Source organism: Mauremys reevesii, linkage group 1 (assembly GCF_016161935.1).
Source record: "Mauremys reevesii isolate NIE-2019 linkage group 1, ASM1616193v1, whole genome shotgun sequence".
Taxonomy (NCBI): Eukaryota; Metazoa; Chordata; order Testudines; family Geoemydidae; genus Mauremys; species Mauremys reevesii.
The window spans coordinates 266,815,987-266,834,962 of NC_052623.1; the positions used below are offsets into that span (position 1 = coordinate 266,815,987).

The following is an 18,976-nucleotide window of genomic DNA, read 5'->3' on the forward strand; positions in this document are numbered from 1 at the left end:
TGGCCGGGCGCACACACATTGGTAGATATGTGTTTACTCAAGCCCAAGGCCTCCCTGGCGATCAATAATCTGAGGCCATGTCCCTTTGTTTTGGCCTTTGCCCTGTCCGGCCCTACAGAGAAGGCTGAGTGTGCCCAGGAGAGACACAGCTTTCTCTAATGGAGGATGGCTCAGAGGGAAAGGAGGTTTGCCGAGAGAGAGGATCTGCAGGCTGTAAAGAGACGATGCTGTAAACAGCCCAGGTAACAGTCCCCCATCCCCTGAGAAGCCTAACCTGGAAGGCAGGTGCAGACGGATCACAGATTCCCTCTATGGGGGCAACTAGTTGCTCAGCAACTGCTTTCTGTCTTAGTTACGCTCCTGGGTCCCAGTGGAGCTAAAAGGCACACATGGCACTGAGAAGAAAAGGCTTGTTCAGACGGGGTGGGGAGGGCTGAAGGCAGTGGGCTGTACAAAAGAGGGACAATGGGAGGTGGCAGGGGCTAGCACTGTCCAAACTAATAGCACGGGTAAGAACTAGGCAAAGCTTTATCGGTGCCCCTCAGTCCTGACCTGTAATGCTCCCTGCCACTCCAATTCTGAGCCTCCCCCTGTCCCTTCTTGGCCAATTCTCCTCACTCTCACCCTATAGCACCCTTGCTAATCCAATCCTAGGCTCCCACGCAGCTTTGCTAATGCCCCTCCTTCCAGCTTGGAGCATCCCATTTCTTTAGCCCCAGGCTCTCCATGCAGCTCTGATAATACATCTCATCCGACTCACCTTCTGGTGTATAGTCCAGGGACCCCACTGTACATGCACCTTGTGCTCTGTAAATGCACCTCGTTTTTTACCAGAAGTAACTATGCTTTAACCATAAATAAATAAAGACCAAGTGGGGAGACAAGGTGGGTGAGGTAATATCTTTTATTGGACCAACTTCTGTTGGTGAGAGAGACGAGCTTTAGAAGTTGGTCCAATAAAAGATGTTACCTTATCCATCTTGTCAAGTATCAGAGGGGTAGCTGTGTTAGTCTGGATCTGTAAAAGCAGCAAAGAGTCCTGTGGCACCTTCTAGACTAACAGACGTATTGGAGCATGAGCTTTCGTGGGTATTCACTTTGTCGTATTCATCCACGAAAGCTCATGCTTCAGTACGTCTGTTAGCCTATAAGGTGCCACAGGACTCTTTGCTGCTTATCCATCTTGTCACGCTAATCTCCTGGGGCCAACATGGCTGCAACAAAGTAAATGGGGTCACCTCAGTGATAATTGTTAGTGGAAATTCCCTCTTAGCCAACAGAGGTTACCCTGGTATAGCTCTCCCTTGGTATGCGAGAATTTGGTCACTAGGCTGTTATTAGATGGTGAGCAATAGTCTTTCAGCGGGAGGTCAGTGGTTCCAATCTAGGTTTGGGCCAGTGGAGAATGAAATCTGTTACTATACAGTGTCTTTACCTCAGTTTTTAGTGGACAAGTGCTCAGATCACCACAACTATGTGTTTATTATCCAACTCTGGTCACTGTAGTATCTGAGCTCCTCTCACCATTAATGAAATTACCCTCCTTACACCCTGGGACTCAGGGAAGGGTTATTATCACCACCATTTTACAGATGGGAAACTGAGGAACAGAGAGACTAAGGGTAAACATTTTAAAAGTGCCTAATGGACGTAGAAGCCTAAGTCCCATTTTCAAAAGCAATTTAGGGACATATTTTTAAAGGCATTTAAGTGCCTATCTGTCTCTCTAGGTGGCTAATACCTTTACAAATCTGGCACTTGGGCACCTAAGGGTAAAATTTTAGAAAACCCCTACATGACTTAGGAGCCTAAGTCTTATTGAAAGTAAATGGGATGTGTGCTCCTAGGTGCTTAAATTCCTTTTGAAAATGGGACTTAGGCTCCTATGTGATTTGGATGCTTTTGAAAATTGTGCTCCAAGGTCACATGGGAAGTTTGTGGCAGTGGGATTGACCCCAGATGTCCTGACTCCCAGGCTAGTACCTTCAGTACAAGATCATCCATCCTTCCTTCCAGAAAACAATTGCCTCGCCTTTGTTTATGGTCTTTGTAGAGAGGCCAAGTACTGAGTCCAGGCTATGTCTACACTACAACTTATGTCAGCAGAAATTATGTTGCACAGGGGTGTGTGAGTAAACCATCTCACTGACATAAGCACCGCTGTGGACAGCCTTATGTCGGGAGGTGGTTTTATTATGCCAATGGGAGAGTTCTCTCCCATCAGCATGGAGCATCTTCACGAGACACAATGCTGCGATGCCGCTGCAGCGCTGTATGTGTAGACATTAATCTAATCTAACCAATCTGAGTACCACATTCATCACTGTGGTATCTATGAATAAACCAAGAACACAGACCCAAAAGTAAATCTGACTTCAAAGGAGTTGCACCATCAAGGCTGAATTTGGCCCTGAATTTCCACTTTCCCATGGTGCGGGATGGGGACTGGCTGTTGTGCAGCTCTCTGCAGGTCAGAAATGAGGTACATTGGTAGGATGTCAGGGTAGCGTGTGTGTGTAAACCTGCATTGCTGCTATCTATGTTGTACCTGTGCTCAAGATAAATAGTGGACTCTCTCCAGGACTGCTGGCCCAGCACTTTTCACTGGAGCTGGAGTTCAATTTAATAAGGAAACTATAATTGATGGACACTGTCCTGTGTTGCACTTTTTTTCTGGCTTTATCCATGCTACATTTGGATCCGCTTGGGGCCCTTTAGACCTTCATGGCACTTCCAAAGAGTCTTCAGGACTCAGCAGAAAAGGGTCATGAAGCAACTGGCAATGGCTCTTCTATGCCACAACTCAACTAATCTCACATCTGCAGCAACTTTAGACCACATGACCTAGCTTCCTGGAATAAAGGTCCAGTTATCTTCAGATCTTACGCTGAGCACTTCCTGCCACAGCATGTCACACATTCACACCCCAGAGTGGCTGCTGTCTCACTTCTAGCAGCTTACATGCTTGAAAACCATGCGTATTTTCAGAAGTGGGAAAATATTTCGTCGGCCAAGTGATTCTCGGTGGCCTGCAGCAGTTTCGCTGCCAGCGATACTTCCTGAGTCTATCTGGAGAGGATCATAGTGACTAGGTTCTAAAATACAATTTATGTTACTTCCACCCTCCCTATCACTGTCTGTGACTGAGGGTTAATTCCCCTGAAATGTCTTCCCCTTCCCCTGAAGCGGCTATCCAATTACCCAGCTGTCTGTGACTGGAAACTATTCCTCCCGATGCCTCCTTTCCACTCCCTGAGCCCAGTACTCCAGCACCTGACTGTCTGTGAATGAGGGTTCATCCCCCTGAAACTGCTATCTGATCCCTACATTTGCTGTCCAAAGGGTCTAATTCAAAGCCCATTGAAGTCAATGGGAGTCTTGACATTCTTTTAATAAGCAGCCAGAAGGGAGCACAATTAATCTGACCTCCTGTATAGCCACCAACACCAGCCACACCCTCACATTAAACCCAACCACTGAAATTAGACCAAAGGATTGCAGCCCACAGGATACTAGCTTTGGATCAGGCTCAATGGCTGAACTGTCTATGAGTGAAGGATAATCCCCTAAAATACCCCTTCTGCTCCCTGAGCCTAATCTACCAATGCCCAACAATCTTTGGCTAAAGGCAAATCCCCTTTCTGTCCCCTGAACTCATTGTCTAGGCAGCAGACTATCTGTGACCAAGAGCTAACCCACTCATGCCCTCTTCCTGATCCCTGAACTGTCATCGAGAACTCACTTCCATCCAACCAGTAGCGTTTGTGAATATCCAAGTTCCCCTACCAAATGGCAATGAAAAACGTGCTATTTTGACACTGCATTAATTTTTATTTTATTGACAAAAAGGCAGGGGGGTTTTGTTACTCATTTTAGCAGCAAGAATGATTAAGAAGCTTATGAAGAAATACACAGGAACCACTATGAGATCATTGGCCATGTAAGCTAGCATCCAGCCTGGCCGTGCTTATTACTCTTTATGCTGCATCTTGAGAGCTCCCAATAGCACGGTAAATACACTGAGCAGCCTTGTCCTCTTTCAGCTGGGAAGCAGTTATCCCTTCTTTATCCCCAGTCTCTCTGAGATGCTGGGCTGACAGGCATCCTGAGACATGTGCAGTGGCTTGGAGAAAGCAATACAGGAAAGGGTTGGCTCCCTGCAACCTTCTTTGTGCTAACCAGGCCAGGCTCCATTCTATTGCAGTATCAGCAGCACTTTCAAGGACAAAATCAAACCCAATGGACACCCACTTATCTGACAAGCACAGCGTTCAATTTAATAACTCAGGAGAACAAAAACCGGGTGAATAATTTTGGTGCTGGAACACGAGTACCAGGACAAAGGGGGAAACTCAACACTAGTGTGGAAATGGGGAACAGTGAACTAAATTTGGGTGAATCTCGGAAGGTTTACAGAAGCTTCCTAAAGGTTTGGATAAGTTCCTCAAAAGTTTGGATGCTTATCCAAATTTCTTTGGTTTGGAAATCTCGTGAGTGAGATCAGGTCTTTTTAACATGAGGTTGGTATTTCCCATGTCTAGACAGGTCTGGAAAGATGGCAAGAAAAAGATACAATAGATAGTCAGAGGGGTGGATGGACAGATATCATGGAACCAACATCAACAGTCTTCCCCCTATCCCTGACCTCTCCGGATTATTTCAGCACTTCTGCCCCAAATCAGTAAATATGGAGGCACTACAGAATGCTATCCAAACTTTTTTTTGAGCCAAATTAATGGACTGATTTTTGGTTTTAGGCAAAGGTGATGATCTGCAGTCATTTATCTGGAGCTGATTTATCTGTCTTTACTGCTAACTGGGCAATGTTTCCCCTCAAGCAAAGGAAGGAATGGGGATTACCAATTAGATGATTTCCACTTACTACAGGATGTGGGATGGACTCTTCCGCACATACCTTATCACAGTCAAATGACAGGGTTTTGGTCTGTAGGGCAAAGAGACTTTTGATTTCATTAAGAGATTGCAGCAAGAATGGGAAATGTTGTGCTCTATTTTATTGCTAGCATCTTGCTTGCTTCCCCCACACCCCATAAGATGGGGGAATTTTCCCCAGTATTTTTTGCTGATAGTAGGGATTGTTTTTTTATCACATCCCTTTCATGACTTGACTCATTTCTGGCTTTGAATTGTCTTTGAAGACCCAAGCCCAAACCCAGATATCTGGTTGGGACCAAGCCAATTAGAACATTCACTTCACACAGACTAGAGTGGGAAGGATGCAGGAAATGAACTAAACCGTGGGCCAATCAGTAAGGACCACCCTTAACACCTTCCATCACCTCCATCCTCAGCAGCTCCCAGCACTCACTAGCAGTTCACCACCTCCACCTTCTCAAGTATGTTTATTCCCCTGTAGATGCTTGCATGCCCTGTAAATTGGTACTTAAGGGCTGGAAAGTTTGGCTGCTCAGCCTCAGAGTTTGGTACTATCTTCACGCCGAGTTGCAGAGCAATCCAATTTCTTTCTCCATTTGCTCTATGTACTTTAATAGTTGTAATGCCCCTTTCTGACTTTCTCAATTTCATCTCTATCCATTTGTCTACCCATTCATCTATCTAGTTCTCCTTCCATGGTATCCATCCAGCCACAGTATCTACCAAGCTGTCAGCTTATCCATGGTGTTGTCTGTACCACGGAATCCATCCATGCACACATCTCTCTTCCTGAGCATCCTTTTTCTTAGGTTTTCATCCCTTCATATGTTCACCCATCCCCAATCCAAAGCTGACCTATTAAGGCCTTTACTTTCCCTTCAGGTTGTAGGTTTGGATCATGCTCATTCCATGTGCCACCAAAGGTCCCATTCCCTTGCAACAGTGAAAAGTACAAGGGTCTCTCTCCATGCTACTCAAAAGATAAATCCCATTGGGTTTGTTAAAACTAATGTTCAACTTCTTGTTCTCGCAGACAATTTGTCTGTTTGTCCAACTCTCCCTCCAGAGAAGGCCTTAAGCTCAGAAGGTTCTTGAGGCAGATCTTAGACTGAATGATGGTTGTATTGGCTTTGGAGCTCACTCAAAGATAGGTAGGCCCCAGTGTTTGGGACTTGGCTGGAGGAAGCAGTCCTGTGGAGATCATCAGCTTGACCTTGCCTCAGAGGCATGGGCTGGGAAAACGAAGAGCTTGCATCTGCCATAGTAGTAGTGGAACTGATTTGAGGGTCTGCATCCCCAGCCTCTTCTGTGGTTTGAATGGTATCGTTGTCAGGCAGCCCTGGGATATCTGAGAAGACCATGCCAGGCTTCTGTTGGGATTCAGAGAGCTGTAAAACTGTGACATTTCCATTCACCTTCTCATCCTGCTCCAATACCAATGCTGGGGAGGAGCTCTCGGGTGACAGAAGAGCCTCAGGAAGTGCCCCAAGCCCATTGGTTGTGCTCGGTATCTCTCCCACAAAAGAACTGTTCTGGAAACCTTGGTTTGCTTCGATGCAATGAAGAAATCCAGAGGAGAAGAGTGGCAGGTCGTCCTCCAGCATGCAGAGATCTGGGGAGGGGAGTGCTCCATAGGAATCGCCATCTTCACTGCCACTGCTCTTCCGGGTGAAGGGCTCGTAGGTGAAATACACCTGGCAGGGCTCAATCTCATAGGAGTCAGGGAGGTGGAAAAAGAAGTAGCCTTGGTTGGTGAAGCAGCTGGTCAGTGAGTGCCCACTGGTTTCTGGGGGAGCACCAGAGGTGAGAAAGGCCTTGGGAAGGAGGATCTGGGAGTCCTGTTTCTCCTTCTGAATTATCTCTAGCTCTGAGATTTCTGGGGAGATACTGCTCACGCTGAAGAGAGATGTGGAAAATGGAGAGGAGAGCCACTTCTGAAGGGGAAGCAGGGGAAACACAGAAGAGAGATTGTTATGTTCAAAGTGGCAGCAGTATAACACTCTCACAGCAGAGACACAGAAGCCTAGGGTCTCTTACTTCATGCCCATGATGAATACACTCCAGACATCTCCCATACAGAATATACACCCTTATCATCGCTCCTCTGGGATCTCCACAGGCAATAGGTCCCTGGGGATCCCTCACCAGGCTCTGAGCCATTTTAAAATAAGGAGCCAGCCTCAAGAGCTTTCCCTGCATGATCTCCATAAGGAAAGGGAGGAGGAAAGAGAAAGGGATCTTGCAATAGAGAAAGAGAGAGAGTATCAGAGAGCGGAGTTGAAGGGTGAAAGGGGGAGAACATGACAAACGGCAGGAGGAGGGGCTAGAGGAAGTGAAGAAGAAGACATGGAGGCAGGGTGGGATGGACTCCAAGAGTCTTGAGCTCTCCTATACTCCTGTGTGCTCTCTCAGCCCTTACTGTCAGCAGAGCAGAGCTCTGAGGTTTGGTGGTTTGCACTTTCTCGGTTCTGTAATTAGAGATGGAGCAGCCAAGTGGCAGCTTAGAAAGGTCAAAAATAAAACTAAAGCAAATCCCCCAGCAGCAGCCAGTGCTGGAGGGTCCAGCGATGCACACACTAGATCTGGGAGCTGGACGTCCTTCCCATCCATCTGCAGCCTGAGGGAGGCAGCCAGTCCTCTCCTTCTTTCCCTGCTCATCCTTCTCTGACCCCCTCCCACAAACAGCCCGCCTTCCCCAGGTCCCCATACCTGAACGTCGCCTCTGTGCACAGTGCTCAGCGGGGGAAAGAACTTGTCTGGGTCGGGAATGTAAATCTTCAGCACCTTCTTAAGCCTTCACCAGAGAGAGAGACACGGAGAGAGAGAGAAATGAACGTGATGTGGAGACCTGCGGTCTTCCAGGGGCCTGACCCTCCGCTCCCTGGCACCAGTGTAAATGAAGAGTAACTCCACTAAAGTCACTGGAGTTATGCTGGTGTAAAAGTGGTGTACGTAAGGGAGAACCAAGCCCCAGGGCTCTTTATCCCCCATCCCCCACCAGTAGCCTGAGAAAATCTCCGCATTTGCAGATGGATGTATTGGGGACACAGAAACTGAGAGAGAAAATGGCATTGCAAAAGCTATTTCCCTCAGCCCTATCCCCAGAGCTGATAATGCCACCATTCACCAGCATCCTTGCCTGCCTCTCCCTGTTGCCCAGGCCTGTCCATTCCTTTCATTAGCTGCCAAGCTGGGAGAGACGCCATCTTTGGTCCAAATTGCTGGCATGGTTTCCAAGGCCTGGTTGCCATGAGCTGATTGTGCCTCACTTGGTTGCCATCACAGTGATGCAGAGATTGCATTGCCATCATGAAATGGCAGCACGAGATGGCAACACCACAGTCTCCGTGCCCTGTGATCAGGATGCAGCATGGCAGTGTTGTATGGCATTCACATTGCAGCACCACTTCATGATGCCTTACACCATCATGACATACCAAGCTACACTGGTATTGCCAGACCATACCAGAGCCAAGTCATCCGGTCTGCTTTTCCTGTCTCTCAAGGTGGCCAATACCAAATCCTTCAGATCCCTAAAGGTCTCCTAATGCACCTTTACTGTGCAATAATCTATGGTGAGGGAAATTCCTCCTGGCCCCTGTGCTCTGAAGTAGGAGGATTTGATAGTTCTTGTACATTTATACTAGCTTGCATCACTGCAGATGCTATTTTCCTTCCTGCATGTCTAATCCTTTTCTGCACAGTATTATCCTGCATCACTGAGTTCCACGGGTTAACTATACATCAAGGGAAGAGGATTAGCTGTGTTTATATGTGTTGTAAATGGAGTGCTCCCTTGCCCTCGCATTATGACACAGGGCAAACAGGAGAGGCGAGTTGGCTTTCTCTATTCCCATAATCATTTTACACACTCCTATAATCTCTCCTCCTCTACAAATGAAATAGTCCCCGTCTGTAATCCATTTTAATATGGAAGCACCTCGCCCCTCTGATATTTAGATTGCTTTTCCCTGTGCCTTTTCTATTCTGCTGTGTCCCTTTCTGAAATGAGGTGACTAAATCTGAAGCCACTTCCAATTTCCATGATGCTGTCAGGCTATTCTCTATATTATTGTACCGGGTGCCATTGTGTGGCACATTCAGCATTGATTAAGAACAATATTAGAACAGAAATGATGGGCATGCAATCCAAACACTGCTCTTGTTCCACTTTAGCCCTGTTTTGAGAGATTAAGAGGTGCATAGGCCTTGTTCTGGTTCTTCTACACAAAGGTGAATTTCAGCTAGAGGGTCAGATTTCTAAAGATATTTAGAAACCTAACTCCTGTTGATTTCAATGTGAGTTCCTTTAAAATTCTGGCCCAAAGAGAAAGTGTCCTGTGGCTATTTTGAGCTTGGTGATGTGATGACGTCACGCTGTGCCACTGTATCTCAGCATCATGGTGCAAACACTGAATTCCTTCGCCGTCAGGGCGTCCCTTCAGACATTGCCAGTAGCAACCCAGAGAGGCAGAATGACTTGGCTCCAAATCAGACTAAGAGACTCTGGCCTCATCTGAGAGAAAGAAAATGAAGACAGAAAGACACACTGGGCCTGGGACAGGACTGGAGAGGACCACTTGTGTCCCTTTTACCTTTTCAATGGCTGTGAGGTAATGATCAAGACAATGATGACAACGAAGAAGATGGTGCAGATGGTCCCCACAAGGGCTGGCATCGTAAGCTGGGGGTCTCCCAGGGGAAGTTCTGCAAGGGGAGAGAGAGCGTTACTAGAAAATGCCAGCCAGAACAGAGGAAGTGGGAACCCCAGTCACTCCAGTTGGGTTTTATTTCACTTCTGAACAAAGAGGTTTGAGATCCAGGTAAGATAAGTGGGTGACTGGCCACACAAGTCTGCCAGCCAGCATGCCTTTGTGATTAGGAACAGATCTGAGCCCCCCTAGTCTTGCCAATGCACCTCACAGCTCACCTACATCCTCTCTCTGCTATTCCTGTCCTGGACTGCCACACAATTGCAATGACCATGCACTTCAGCCCTGACCTGCTGCCCCCCTGCTATTCCCTCTCCTACACAGCTCTGCAAATGCACCTCAGCTCCGTCCTGCTGCACTCCTGTTACTCTTCATCCTATGTCCCCTCTGCCAGCGCACCTCGTTTTGGACCTGTCGAGACCATTGGAATAGGGGGAAGGATGCAGAGGAGAGAAGAGGGAGGGGAAAGAGAGGAACAGTGCAGGGCTGCCCGGGGCGGGGCGGGGTGGGGGCAAGTGGGGCAATTTGCCCCAGGCCCCGCAGGGGCCCCCACGAGAATATAGTATTCCATGGTATTGCAACTTTTTTTATGGAAGGGCCCCCCGAAATTGCTTTGCCACAGGCCCCCTGAATCCTCTGGGTGGCCCTGGAACAGTGGGACACCTTTGGAGAAGCTTTTCCTTCATGTCCTTGAGATGTTACTAAGATCCCTTTGTTTCCTCCACCTCAGGTAACTTTGGCTCCCAGTTGCCACGACAACTGGTTGTAGCTGAATCCTTTTCACTGACATCATATGCTATCAAAGTTTGATTGCCACAGCAACACACTGCCCTTTCTAAACATAGCTGCTCTGTTTATATCACTACATGCCTCAGCGTGGGGGGACCCCAGAGCTGCCTACTTCCTGTGAAGAAACTAAAACTACAAGGAGCTGAGGACTCACCAGACACTCCTGCTGGAGATGGTATTTGCCAAGGCTGCAAGCTGCTCAGGCTTCTGACTGGCCTGGACAGCTAGCCCTGCTCTGCACTGCCCACAGGAGAGGCCTGGGGTAACATTTTGCAGAAGCTGTTTAGACAGCTAACTCCCATTGATTTCAGGAGGCGTTAGGCACCCAAGGACATTTAAACTTCTGGCCCCACGGCACTTCGGAGCCTAGGTCCCATTGATTTTCAGTGAGCCTTAAGCCTGAAAGGCCCAAGTCACTTTTGAAAATGGGACTTACGCTCCGAAGTTACAGGGGCCCTCTGGAAAGTGTTTCCAGGCCTCTTGCTCCCCTGGTCAGGGAGTTGCTCTGCTGCACTTAGCGAGGGGGCCTCCACTGGAGTCTGTAACTGGAATCCTGGCCCCACTCCCATTGACTTCAATGGGGCCAGGTTTTCACTCTGGAGCTCTTGTCCTTTGGACCAGCAGGCCCTGCTCACCTGACCTGGGTCTAGGATTACAGGAAAGGCTCCTCTCAAGCTATTTCTAGTCTTTCTATTGTACTTTGGTTTGTGCATCCCTCCACTCCCCTACTTTTCCTGCTCCCACATAACTCCAGCTCTTGTTCTCCCCTTTCTCCCGTGCCTCTCCCCCAGGGCCAGATTTAGGGGCAGGCGACCCAGGTCAGCACCTGGGGTGCTGGGCTTGGGGTGCTGTTTTTGTTGTTAGCGACAAAAGGGAAAATAGAATGTTTGAAGTAAAATGTTTCAGGTATTCCGTATGGGGATTCATTTTTGACTAACCCCCTAGAATGTTCTGGACCTTTGTAGAATCTCATGGAACGTTCCAGAATTTCTGAAAACTACATTCTCCTTGAACATCCTAGAATGTTGTCAGCGATGCCCTCATGGGTATATAAGGGGCGGGGCGTCGCCAGTCAGTCAGTGAGATATAAGAATGAAGGGACGTGATGTGAGAGCCCATCTGCAATACTGTGAACCTTGTTTTATTGTGTAATTGTGACAGTCTACTTCTGTTTTAAGACTTGAAGAGAGTAAGTAGCGACTAATAAAGGACATATTTAATGAAACACCAGAGATATCTATCGAACTCCTATCTATAGGGGTTATAATATAAAAGAATATGCTGTTACTTCTTTTGAACTAAAGGACTATAGTTAACATTCTAAGGCTGTCGCCCACTGTAACACTATTTAATACTGCCCCACCCAGTGTTGGTGCACAGTTCAATTTCTTGATGTTAGTACACTTCAGTTATCCTTAAAATTAAAAAGTTTCTATAAGCTCAGAGGAAATGAATTTTTTTATTTGCTTATATATGGCATGAATAAATACAGATTTATAGATCCTAGCTTGCAAATGTATCATCTTATATGCTAGCGATAAATCATGCAGGCAAATCATGCATCAAAGTCGTGATATGCCCTACACATTCAATAAAAAATAAGGTATTCAAAAGTTTAACGGGGGCCTCGCCTGGGGCACCATTTGGACTAGGGCTGGCCCTGCTCTCACCTCACCTATCTCCAAGCCCTGGCCTACCCACTCCTCTGAGTCTCATTACCTGAATATCCAAGATTCACATTACTACGATCTGTCCTCCATGTGAGTGTCTTGCTCCAGTTGCTCCACACGCCATATCGGTTTGGCTTCACGCGAACTTTAGCCTCATAATCTGAGTCAGGCGAAAGGTTCTCAATCCTCACCCACTCCTGGTCCTGCTTGATAGGGAGGAGCATGGCAGTCTGGGATGGAGTAAAAGTTACAGAGTGATTGCTATGTTCTCCCACCCACAGTCCACACCATCACACCTCTCGGCTGTTCAATTAGAGCAGAGTTGGCTCTGGGCCTCTCACAGCCAGCATATCCTATATCCAGTGCTGTACTGGGAGGGCACCTCTTGCTCACATCAAAGCCCCTCTGCTCTACAGTGGGAGGAGTCCCGTTCTACCTTTTTCATCTCCACAGTCTTCTCTGTCCCATACCGGGAGGGCACCATTCTGATGCCTCTCATCCCAGCACTGGGCCGACTAGAACTTCCCTTTGCTTCCCTGCCATCACCATATGCTGGAAGCGGATGATGCAGATAAAGCTGAAGTAGGAGGCACTGCCCCCTTTGGCCTCTCCTCTGAAGCGATGGCATTGCAGCCATCTGGGGAAGGGTTTAGAGCACAAGCGGGAATAGCAGGTTCTTTGCAGTAAGGCGGCTCTGCCTCCTCCACTAGTTACAGGCCTGAGGCCCATCAGCCGGAGAAGCTAGTCTGGGATCCTGCACTCACCTCCCGGGGCTTTGTGCGATCTCTGCACCACACTTCAAACTCCCGTTTATTGTTTAAGTAGTGAGAGGAAATAGGAATTCTCCAAGTTAAGTTGCAGCTGGAGTCGCTGGTGTTTACCACTTGGAGGTTGTCAGGTGGCCTCAGCTGTACTGGGGAGAGAAGAATGAGAGAGGTGCTGGGATACACACCCTGGGAAACAGAAGCAAAGGCTACAATAGCGGTTTGCGCTCTCTCTGTGTTTTGTGGCTTCATTGGCAGACACCCCTCTCCGGGGATGGGCTCCGGGCCGTTCCACTGGGTGTGCGCATCTGTGAACCCGCCCCAGTCATTTATCCTGAACAATTCATTTTGTGAATATTGCCTCTTTTCCTATTCCCCAGGGCACTCTGCTTCTGTCTCCATTGAAATCAATGGCAAAATTCCCGATGACTTTAGTGGAGCAGGATCAGAGTCAAGCAATCTGTAGTCTTGCTAGGATGTTTTTTCCCGTTAAGTACAAAGGGCCCGTTGCTCAGGTGGGGTAAATGGGCACTGCCCCACTGCAGTCAGTAGCACTACATAGATTTACATCAGCAAAGGATCTAGCTCAACTGTTGCCACCAAAGGACACAGCTTTAACAGCCGAAGCTCTTATCCCTAGATCAATGCACCGAGGCTGGGGACAGAGGGTGGTTGGTACCAAGCAGTATGTCAGAGCCAATGCTCAGGGAAGCTGCAGTGCCATGCTGGAAGCAACAGGAGGGGGCATGGCGAATCTGTGGCACGGCATGACCGAGTGAACATACAGTGGCAGTGGGGCAGGGAGATGAGGCAAGCCTGAGATCAGGCATGGGCTAAACAGAAGGATGCCCGGCAAGGCCAAGGTGGCACAGGGGACACATCTAACCACAGATTGAAGCCTTGGGGGATCAAACACTGATTAACACTCACTGTTGTCCCACGGTTTGAATTTCTGCTGTTGTATCACAGTTGTCCCGTTTTCCCCAGCTTGGCAGGACACAGTCAGGAGAAGTGAGTCTACAATGGTGAAGACCTGACACTGCAGGGAAATTTGCTGTTAGTATTACTAGTCCCCCCACTATGTATTGTTCACATTTCTAAGGCCTCTAGCGTCTCAGGCTACGTTAATGCACAACCATCACTCCCCCCACCCTAAGAATCTCAAAGTGCTTTTCACATCTTAATAAGCAGGGCAGTGTTAGATTTGCCCCATTGGGGAAATGAGGGACAGAGATTAGATGAGTTAAATATTCAAGAAGTGTTATCTCTTTTTCCACAAGGGGTGGAGTGTAAAGCAGATTGAAGCTGGGTAGGGGTAGCAGGGTCTGCTCCTAAGTATCCTCAGTCCTGCAGGATGCAATAATCAGGTTGTGTCACAGCTTCTCTGTCTTTATGCCACGACAACGCAGCCTCAGAGAGCATCACCTTGTGAGTACACACGGTCAGTGCCTGGGGAGGCTGTGTTGACATGTCTGACATAACTCTGTGAGCACTGTAACTGTCCTGTGACCTCAGGCTGCAGAGCTCTGGACTGACCCATGGAAACAGGCACTGGGGGCCTGCGTAGTTCTTGATGGGCTGTGACTGGTGATGCAAGGAAGGGAGCTAAATACACTGTTAAATATCAGAGTGTCACCTCCTGGGGTTTGTCACAGATTGGCTGGGATGGTGACTGGATACTGACCTCTGTCAGAGGCCAGAGTATTAACCCCTTGCAACCCTGCCCCAAGTCAGGGGTCTGGAACCAGGAAATAAAGTTTTATCTCATAGCAGCATTTCTGTGTGTCACACTGTTATTACAGAGATAACCCATATACCGATCACCCCCAGCCCCTTTTATTAGCCAGTACATTTCAGTTGGGTTACCTACATCAATATTTTTATGGAAGGCTAGTTCACATCTCCTGGGTGCCATGCTAGGAAATTCACAACTCTTTAGATTCCTGTCAGAGAGAAGAACAGAATACTGCTGAGCTGGAGGGGCTTGTATGCATGTAGTTATTTATTTAGATTTGAAATCATCACAGACACCCATCCAAGGCATTAGGCACCCAGACATCCTTGCTACTACAATACAATGAAATTAAACTAATGGTAACAGGAACTCAGCCGGCCACCTACAGAGGCCCTTCGCAGATGTGGGGAGCACACCCTCAGCCCCTCTCCCAAACCCATCTCAAACAGATGGCTTTGACAGTGTGCCCAGAAAGTCATCAGATTCCAAATATTATGGACCGGGAAGAGGGGCAAGTTGCAGAGTCCTGATGCTCTCACAGGCAAAACCCTGCCAGCCACCCACTCTGTTTTATTCCCAACGCCGCTGTGGCAGCTGCTGCTGCAAGAGGAACTGCCTCCTGCATCCCTCCCCACTGGTACTGGCCTGCCCAGTTCCACACCCAGCTCAGAGTTCAAAGACCTAGTACTGAGCGGGCACCTGGAGCCCATTTGCTCTGACCCACCGTCCCCATGCAAGGGAAACCTGCTCTGCTTTCCACCCCACACATCAGCCATGGCGAACCCACTACTACGGTGGATACACCCACACCGTCTCAGGGAAGCCACCAGCAGACAGTGGAGACCCACCAACCACAAGAACCAAAGCAGACCTGTTCCTCAAATGAGCACCCACCTAACCACCAAAGGGGGACTGGTTCCTCACCTGACCAACAATCCCATAGCTATAGACCACCAAGCCCCTGCCAGCCACCAAGGGCAGCGTGGAACAGGTAATGGAGGTGATAGGGAAGAGTAAGCATGGTGAAGTGAGAAGGGTGGAAGAGTTAGCGGATATTATTGTGGGGGGAGAATATTTTACCCAGGTAATGCCACATGTTGCTGCCTGAGGTAGAACATCTATGAGGGAGCCCATCCCTTCACTAGAAGAGTATAGTGGCCCATTAAAACTATACCCCTCTCTCGGCAGATGGGCAAGACCCCAGTCCAGTTATTAGTGTCCCTTACACTATGGCCTGGGACTGGGACAGCCCACAAAGAGTTGAGCTCTTTGGAAAATGAATCAATTACAGAAACAGGAAGGAGAAGAAGAACTCAAGCTGGATTTCCACTGAAAAGAGGAGTGACACTTGAGTAGCTGGCCTAGGTCTTAATTAGCCTAGAGGTGGGAGAGGGGAAGAGGCCCCAGAGAGCCAGCTCCTCAGCATGTATCAATCCGTGCATCTCCACTGCAATCAATCACGCTACTCCAGCTAAGGATCTGGCCCTACATTTATATTAGAGTTAGACCTCCAAGGAAGCTGGTCTTTTTGTGCAGAATCAAAGGTAGCCATGATGACAATTAGAGCCTGACATTCACTGGCTTTACTAAATAATTTCAGCCACATACCTCTCCTCAGTGTTGTGAAAAACATCAAGTCGGCACGGTGCTTCTGTGTGATTCCTGTCTGGAGCCCAGGCACAAAAGAGAGTCGCCCGCGAGTCATAAAAACAAGTTAGATTTGAGGGTCCTGTGAATGGAGAAAGATACCATTACATCAACCCTGTCATGACAAAGGCATTAAGCATTAATGATCATATCATCCAGTTCCATGCAGTGCCCAATTCATAGCCTGGCTAGTGCCCTGAAGAAACATCCAAGGAACAGCTCCAAACAAGAATGGAAGAAACCTATGGCCCTTCTCACTTCTTCAATGCCCCAAAACAAAGAACTCCCAATAGGAACTTGTATATTGTGTCACTCTTGTGCTGCTTTGCCTTAGTGCTTCCTGCCCTGTTGCAAGACATGGACAAACCTTCAAACTGCAGTGATCTTCCCATATCACATAAGGATAAATAGTGTCCCCACCCACACACCTCCCTAATTCTCCTGCTGGGACATAGGGGGATGCTTTCTTACCCTGAGTGATTCTTGATGCCAGTGAAACATCTAGAAGGATGGACAGCCAGAGGCAAAGCAGAAGGGGAGGAGAAGGCTTCATCCCTGCCGTACACAGGAGGGGCCCACACTGGAAGAGAGAAGAAGATTCCCCACCCCCACCCCCAGCACAGGTGAGGATGACAAAGTTCCACACTTCTCTGTGGAGGTGGTCCCTGCAGTAATCTTCTCCCTTGGTGCTATTACCAGGAGTCGGAGGCACTTCCAAGGTCTGCCCCCAACTGAAGCTCTACATACACCCCAAGCTGCTCACACCGGATGCCCAGATGAAATCCCACTCAACAGATTGCACCTATCTCCATAATCTGACCTGTCTCCTTCCTTGTGTGCTTTGCTCAGCAGTGAAACACTTTGCAATGCTAGCATTTAAATTGAAAACAAAGTCAATGCCTTCTTGAAATGAATATGAGAGCACACCACTCAGAGTTGTTGTTTCAGGGAGGCTGCTGACTCAGGCAGACAGTACTGCTGGAGTCACACCCAGTTTACATTATGAAGGGGTTTCTTTTCAACACTAAGGGCTAGTGACTTCAGGGAGTGGTTGTAGTTAATTGGCTGTGGGGTCAGAGGCCTTCTGGGTGTTCAGGAGTGTTAGTGGAGGGGCTAGGGATTAGTGGGCGGAGTCAGAAGAACCTGACTGGGACAGGGAAAATTAGGATCATAGAAAGGATTTCATGTTTGATAGAGCTAGGTTTCAACATACTCACACCCCCCAGTCTCCATGTTTGGACAATCCTGAGCTATACCCCACACATGGCTTCAAGGATGGGCCCCACCCAGCCCTGCCTTGGAAGGAGCATTCGCTCCCCATATCCGTACAGTCCCAGGCTTCACCCAAACTCATGCAGCAATTTTTTTTTTCCTCCAATGGCACCTCGTTTTGCCCAGGATGGTGATGGTGGTGTGTGTGGGGGGGGAGGAAATAGCCCTCTCTGTGCTCAGAAGAGGAGCCCTGGGTTTGTTGTACAAAACGAGATGGGGTCTTGAGCAAACCCTGGACCCTTGTGAGAGGGGGCAGGACTTGTGACGGCTTGCCAGAGGGCTGCCATGGGGCACGGTCAGATTCCAGTTCTGATAAAAGATTTCAGTTCAGAGAAAGAGAGCAAACAAACAACAACCGTCCGGTTCTTGGGAGATAGGGGGCACGATGAGAGAAGGAGGGATGTGGAAACAGAGAGAGAGAGAGACAGAGATAAACAAGCGATCAGACCTTGCCAACAGCTAGAAAAATGTGTCAGATTGAAACTCCTTCCAAGAAGCTTCTCAGTTCAGCCACCCCCGTGTGGGAGCCGCTTGGCATCGCCCCGTTACCTTCCTATGCGACGGCCTCCTTAGCTGTGCAGTCGTGCCAGAGATGGCCCTCAGGGACTGGACGAGTCCGTCCAGTGGAACTCAGGCGCCGGCCTTCAAATGGCGAGAGGTGGGGTGGGACAAGGGTGTCTTCCAGTTCAGCACATGGCGCTGCTAGTGGGAATAGACAGGGGCCAGAGCCAGGCAGTTCTGCAAGCACAAAGGGCTTGCCAGCGATCTGTCGTTTCTTCACCTTGAGCACAGGAAACTGCATCTAACTTGCCCTGTCAAAGCGAGATTAAGCGCCGGAGTCCCGAAATGGCTAGCGAGGCCGAGAATAAAAAGCCCCAAACCACGTCCACTTCCTGACGGTAAAGGTGATGAGAGGGGGCGGGAAGGAATCAGGTATGAGGCTGCAGCACTAGGCTGAACTGAAGACTGGTCTATGCACAGTTCTGCACAAAGATATATCTCTGGGTTTGTGCCCCCTGCACACAAACACGCCCACAGTGACACGTGGACATGCTGATATCGGTTTAAGACTAGTTACATTGGGTTATATTGCCACCGCACATACCCAGTACCAACCCCGATATAAGCCAGGCATAAATTGATTTAAAAGCAACCACACACACGCACGTTGCACCAGCTTCACTAAATCAGTTTGAAATCATGCCTGTAGTTCAGACAGTGCAACTTTGTGTGTCTAGAGGGCCTGAGACACAACCTCCCCACTCACACACACACACAGTCACACCACATGCAAACACATCCTTCCCGCATACAGAACTCGTCTGCCCACATGCCACTCACACAAACAGACCTCTTGCCCCACAGAAATAATGATCGCTGGCTCTGGGTGTCTACATTGACTGCCACCTGAGGGGCTCAGTTAATTAATCTCCACAACACAACTGTGAGGCAGGGATCAGGCCCATTTTACAAATGGCCCAGAGAGGTTAT

At 48.5% G+C, this 18,976-nt stretch overlaps 1 protein-coding gene across 1 annotated transcript; it reads right to left on the reverse strand.

The window, feature by feature from the left end:
- Nucleotides 1-3,856: 3,856 nt before the first annotated feature.
- Nucleotides 3,857-18,449, reverse strand: IL2RB (interleukin 2 receptor subunit beta). Its single transcript, XM_039520912.1, has 10 exons — nucleotides 18,035-18,449; nucleotides 16,685-16,793; nucleotides 16,175-16,295; nucleotides 14,702-14,774; nucleotides 13,762-13,870; nucleotides 12,832-12,980; nucleotides 12,117-12,297; nucleotides 9,492-9,603; nucleotides 7,606-7,690; nucleotides 3,857-6,830 (listed from the first exon to the last, which is right to left on the reverse strand). The coding sequence occupies exons 2-10, from the start codon at nucleotides 16,764-16,766 to the stop codon at nucleotides 6,000-6,002; spliced, it is 1,743 nt and encodes a 580-aa protein (XP_039376846.1). The 5' UTR covers nucleotides 16,767-16,793; nucleotides 18,035-18,449; the 3' UTR covers nucleotides 3,857-5,999.
- Nucleotides 18,450-18,976: the final 527 nt, after the last annotated feature.

Excerpts from the sequence above, each read along its gene's own strand:
- IL2RB (XM_039520912.1), bottom strand. The coding sequence starts at position 16,766 with ATGAAGCCTTCTCCTCCCCTTCTGCTTTGCCTCTGGCTGTCCATCCTT. Across the intron at positions 16,296-16,684 it reads GGCATCAAGAATCACTCAGG|GACCCTCAAATCTAACTTGT; the intron begins GTAAGAAAGCAT and ends CTCCATTCACAG. Across the intron at positions 12,298-12,831 it reads ATCGCACAAAGCCCCGGGAG|ACTGCCATGCTCCTCCCTAT; the intron begins GTGAGTGCAGGA and ends ACTCCATCCCAG.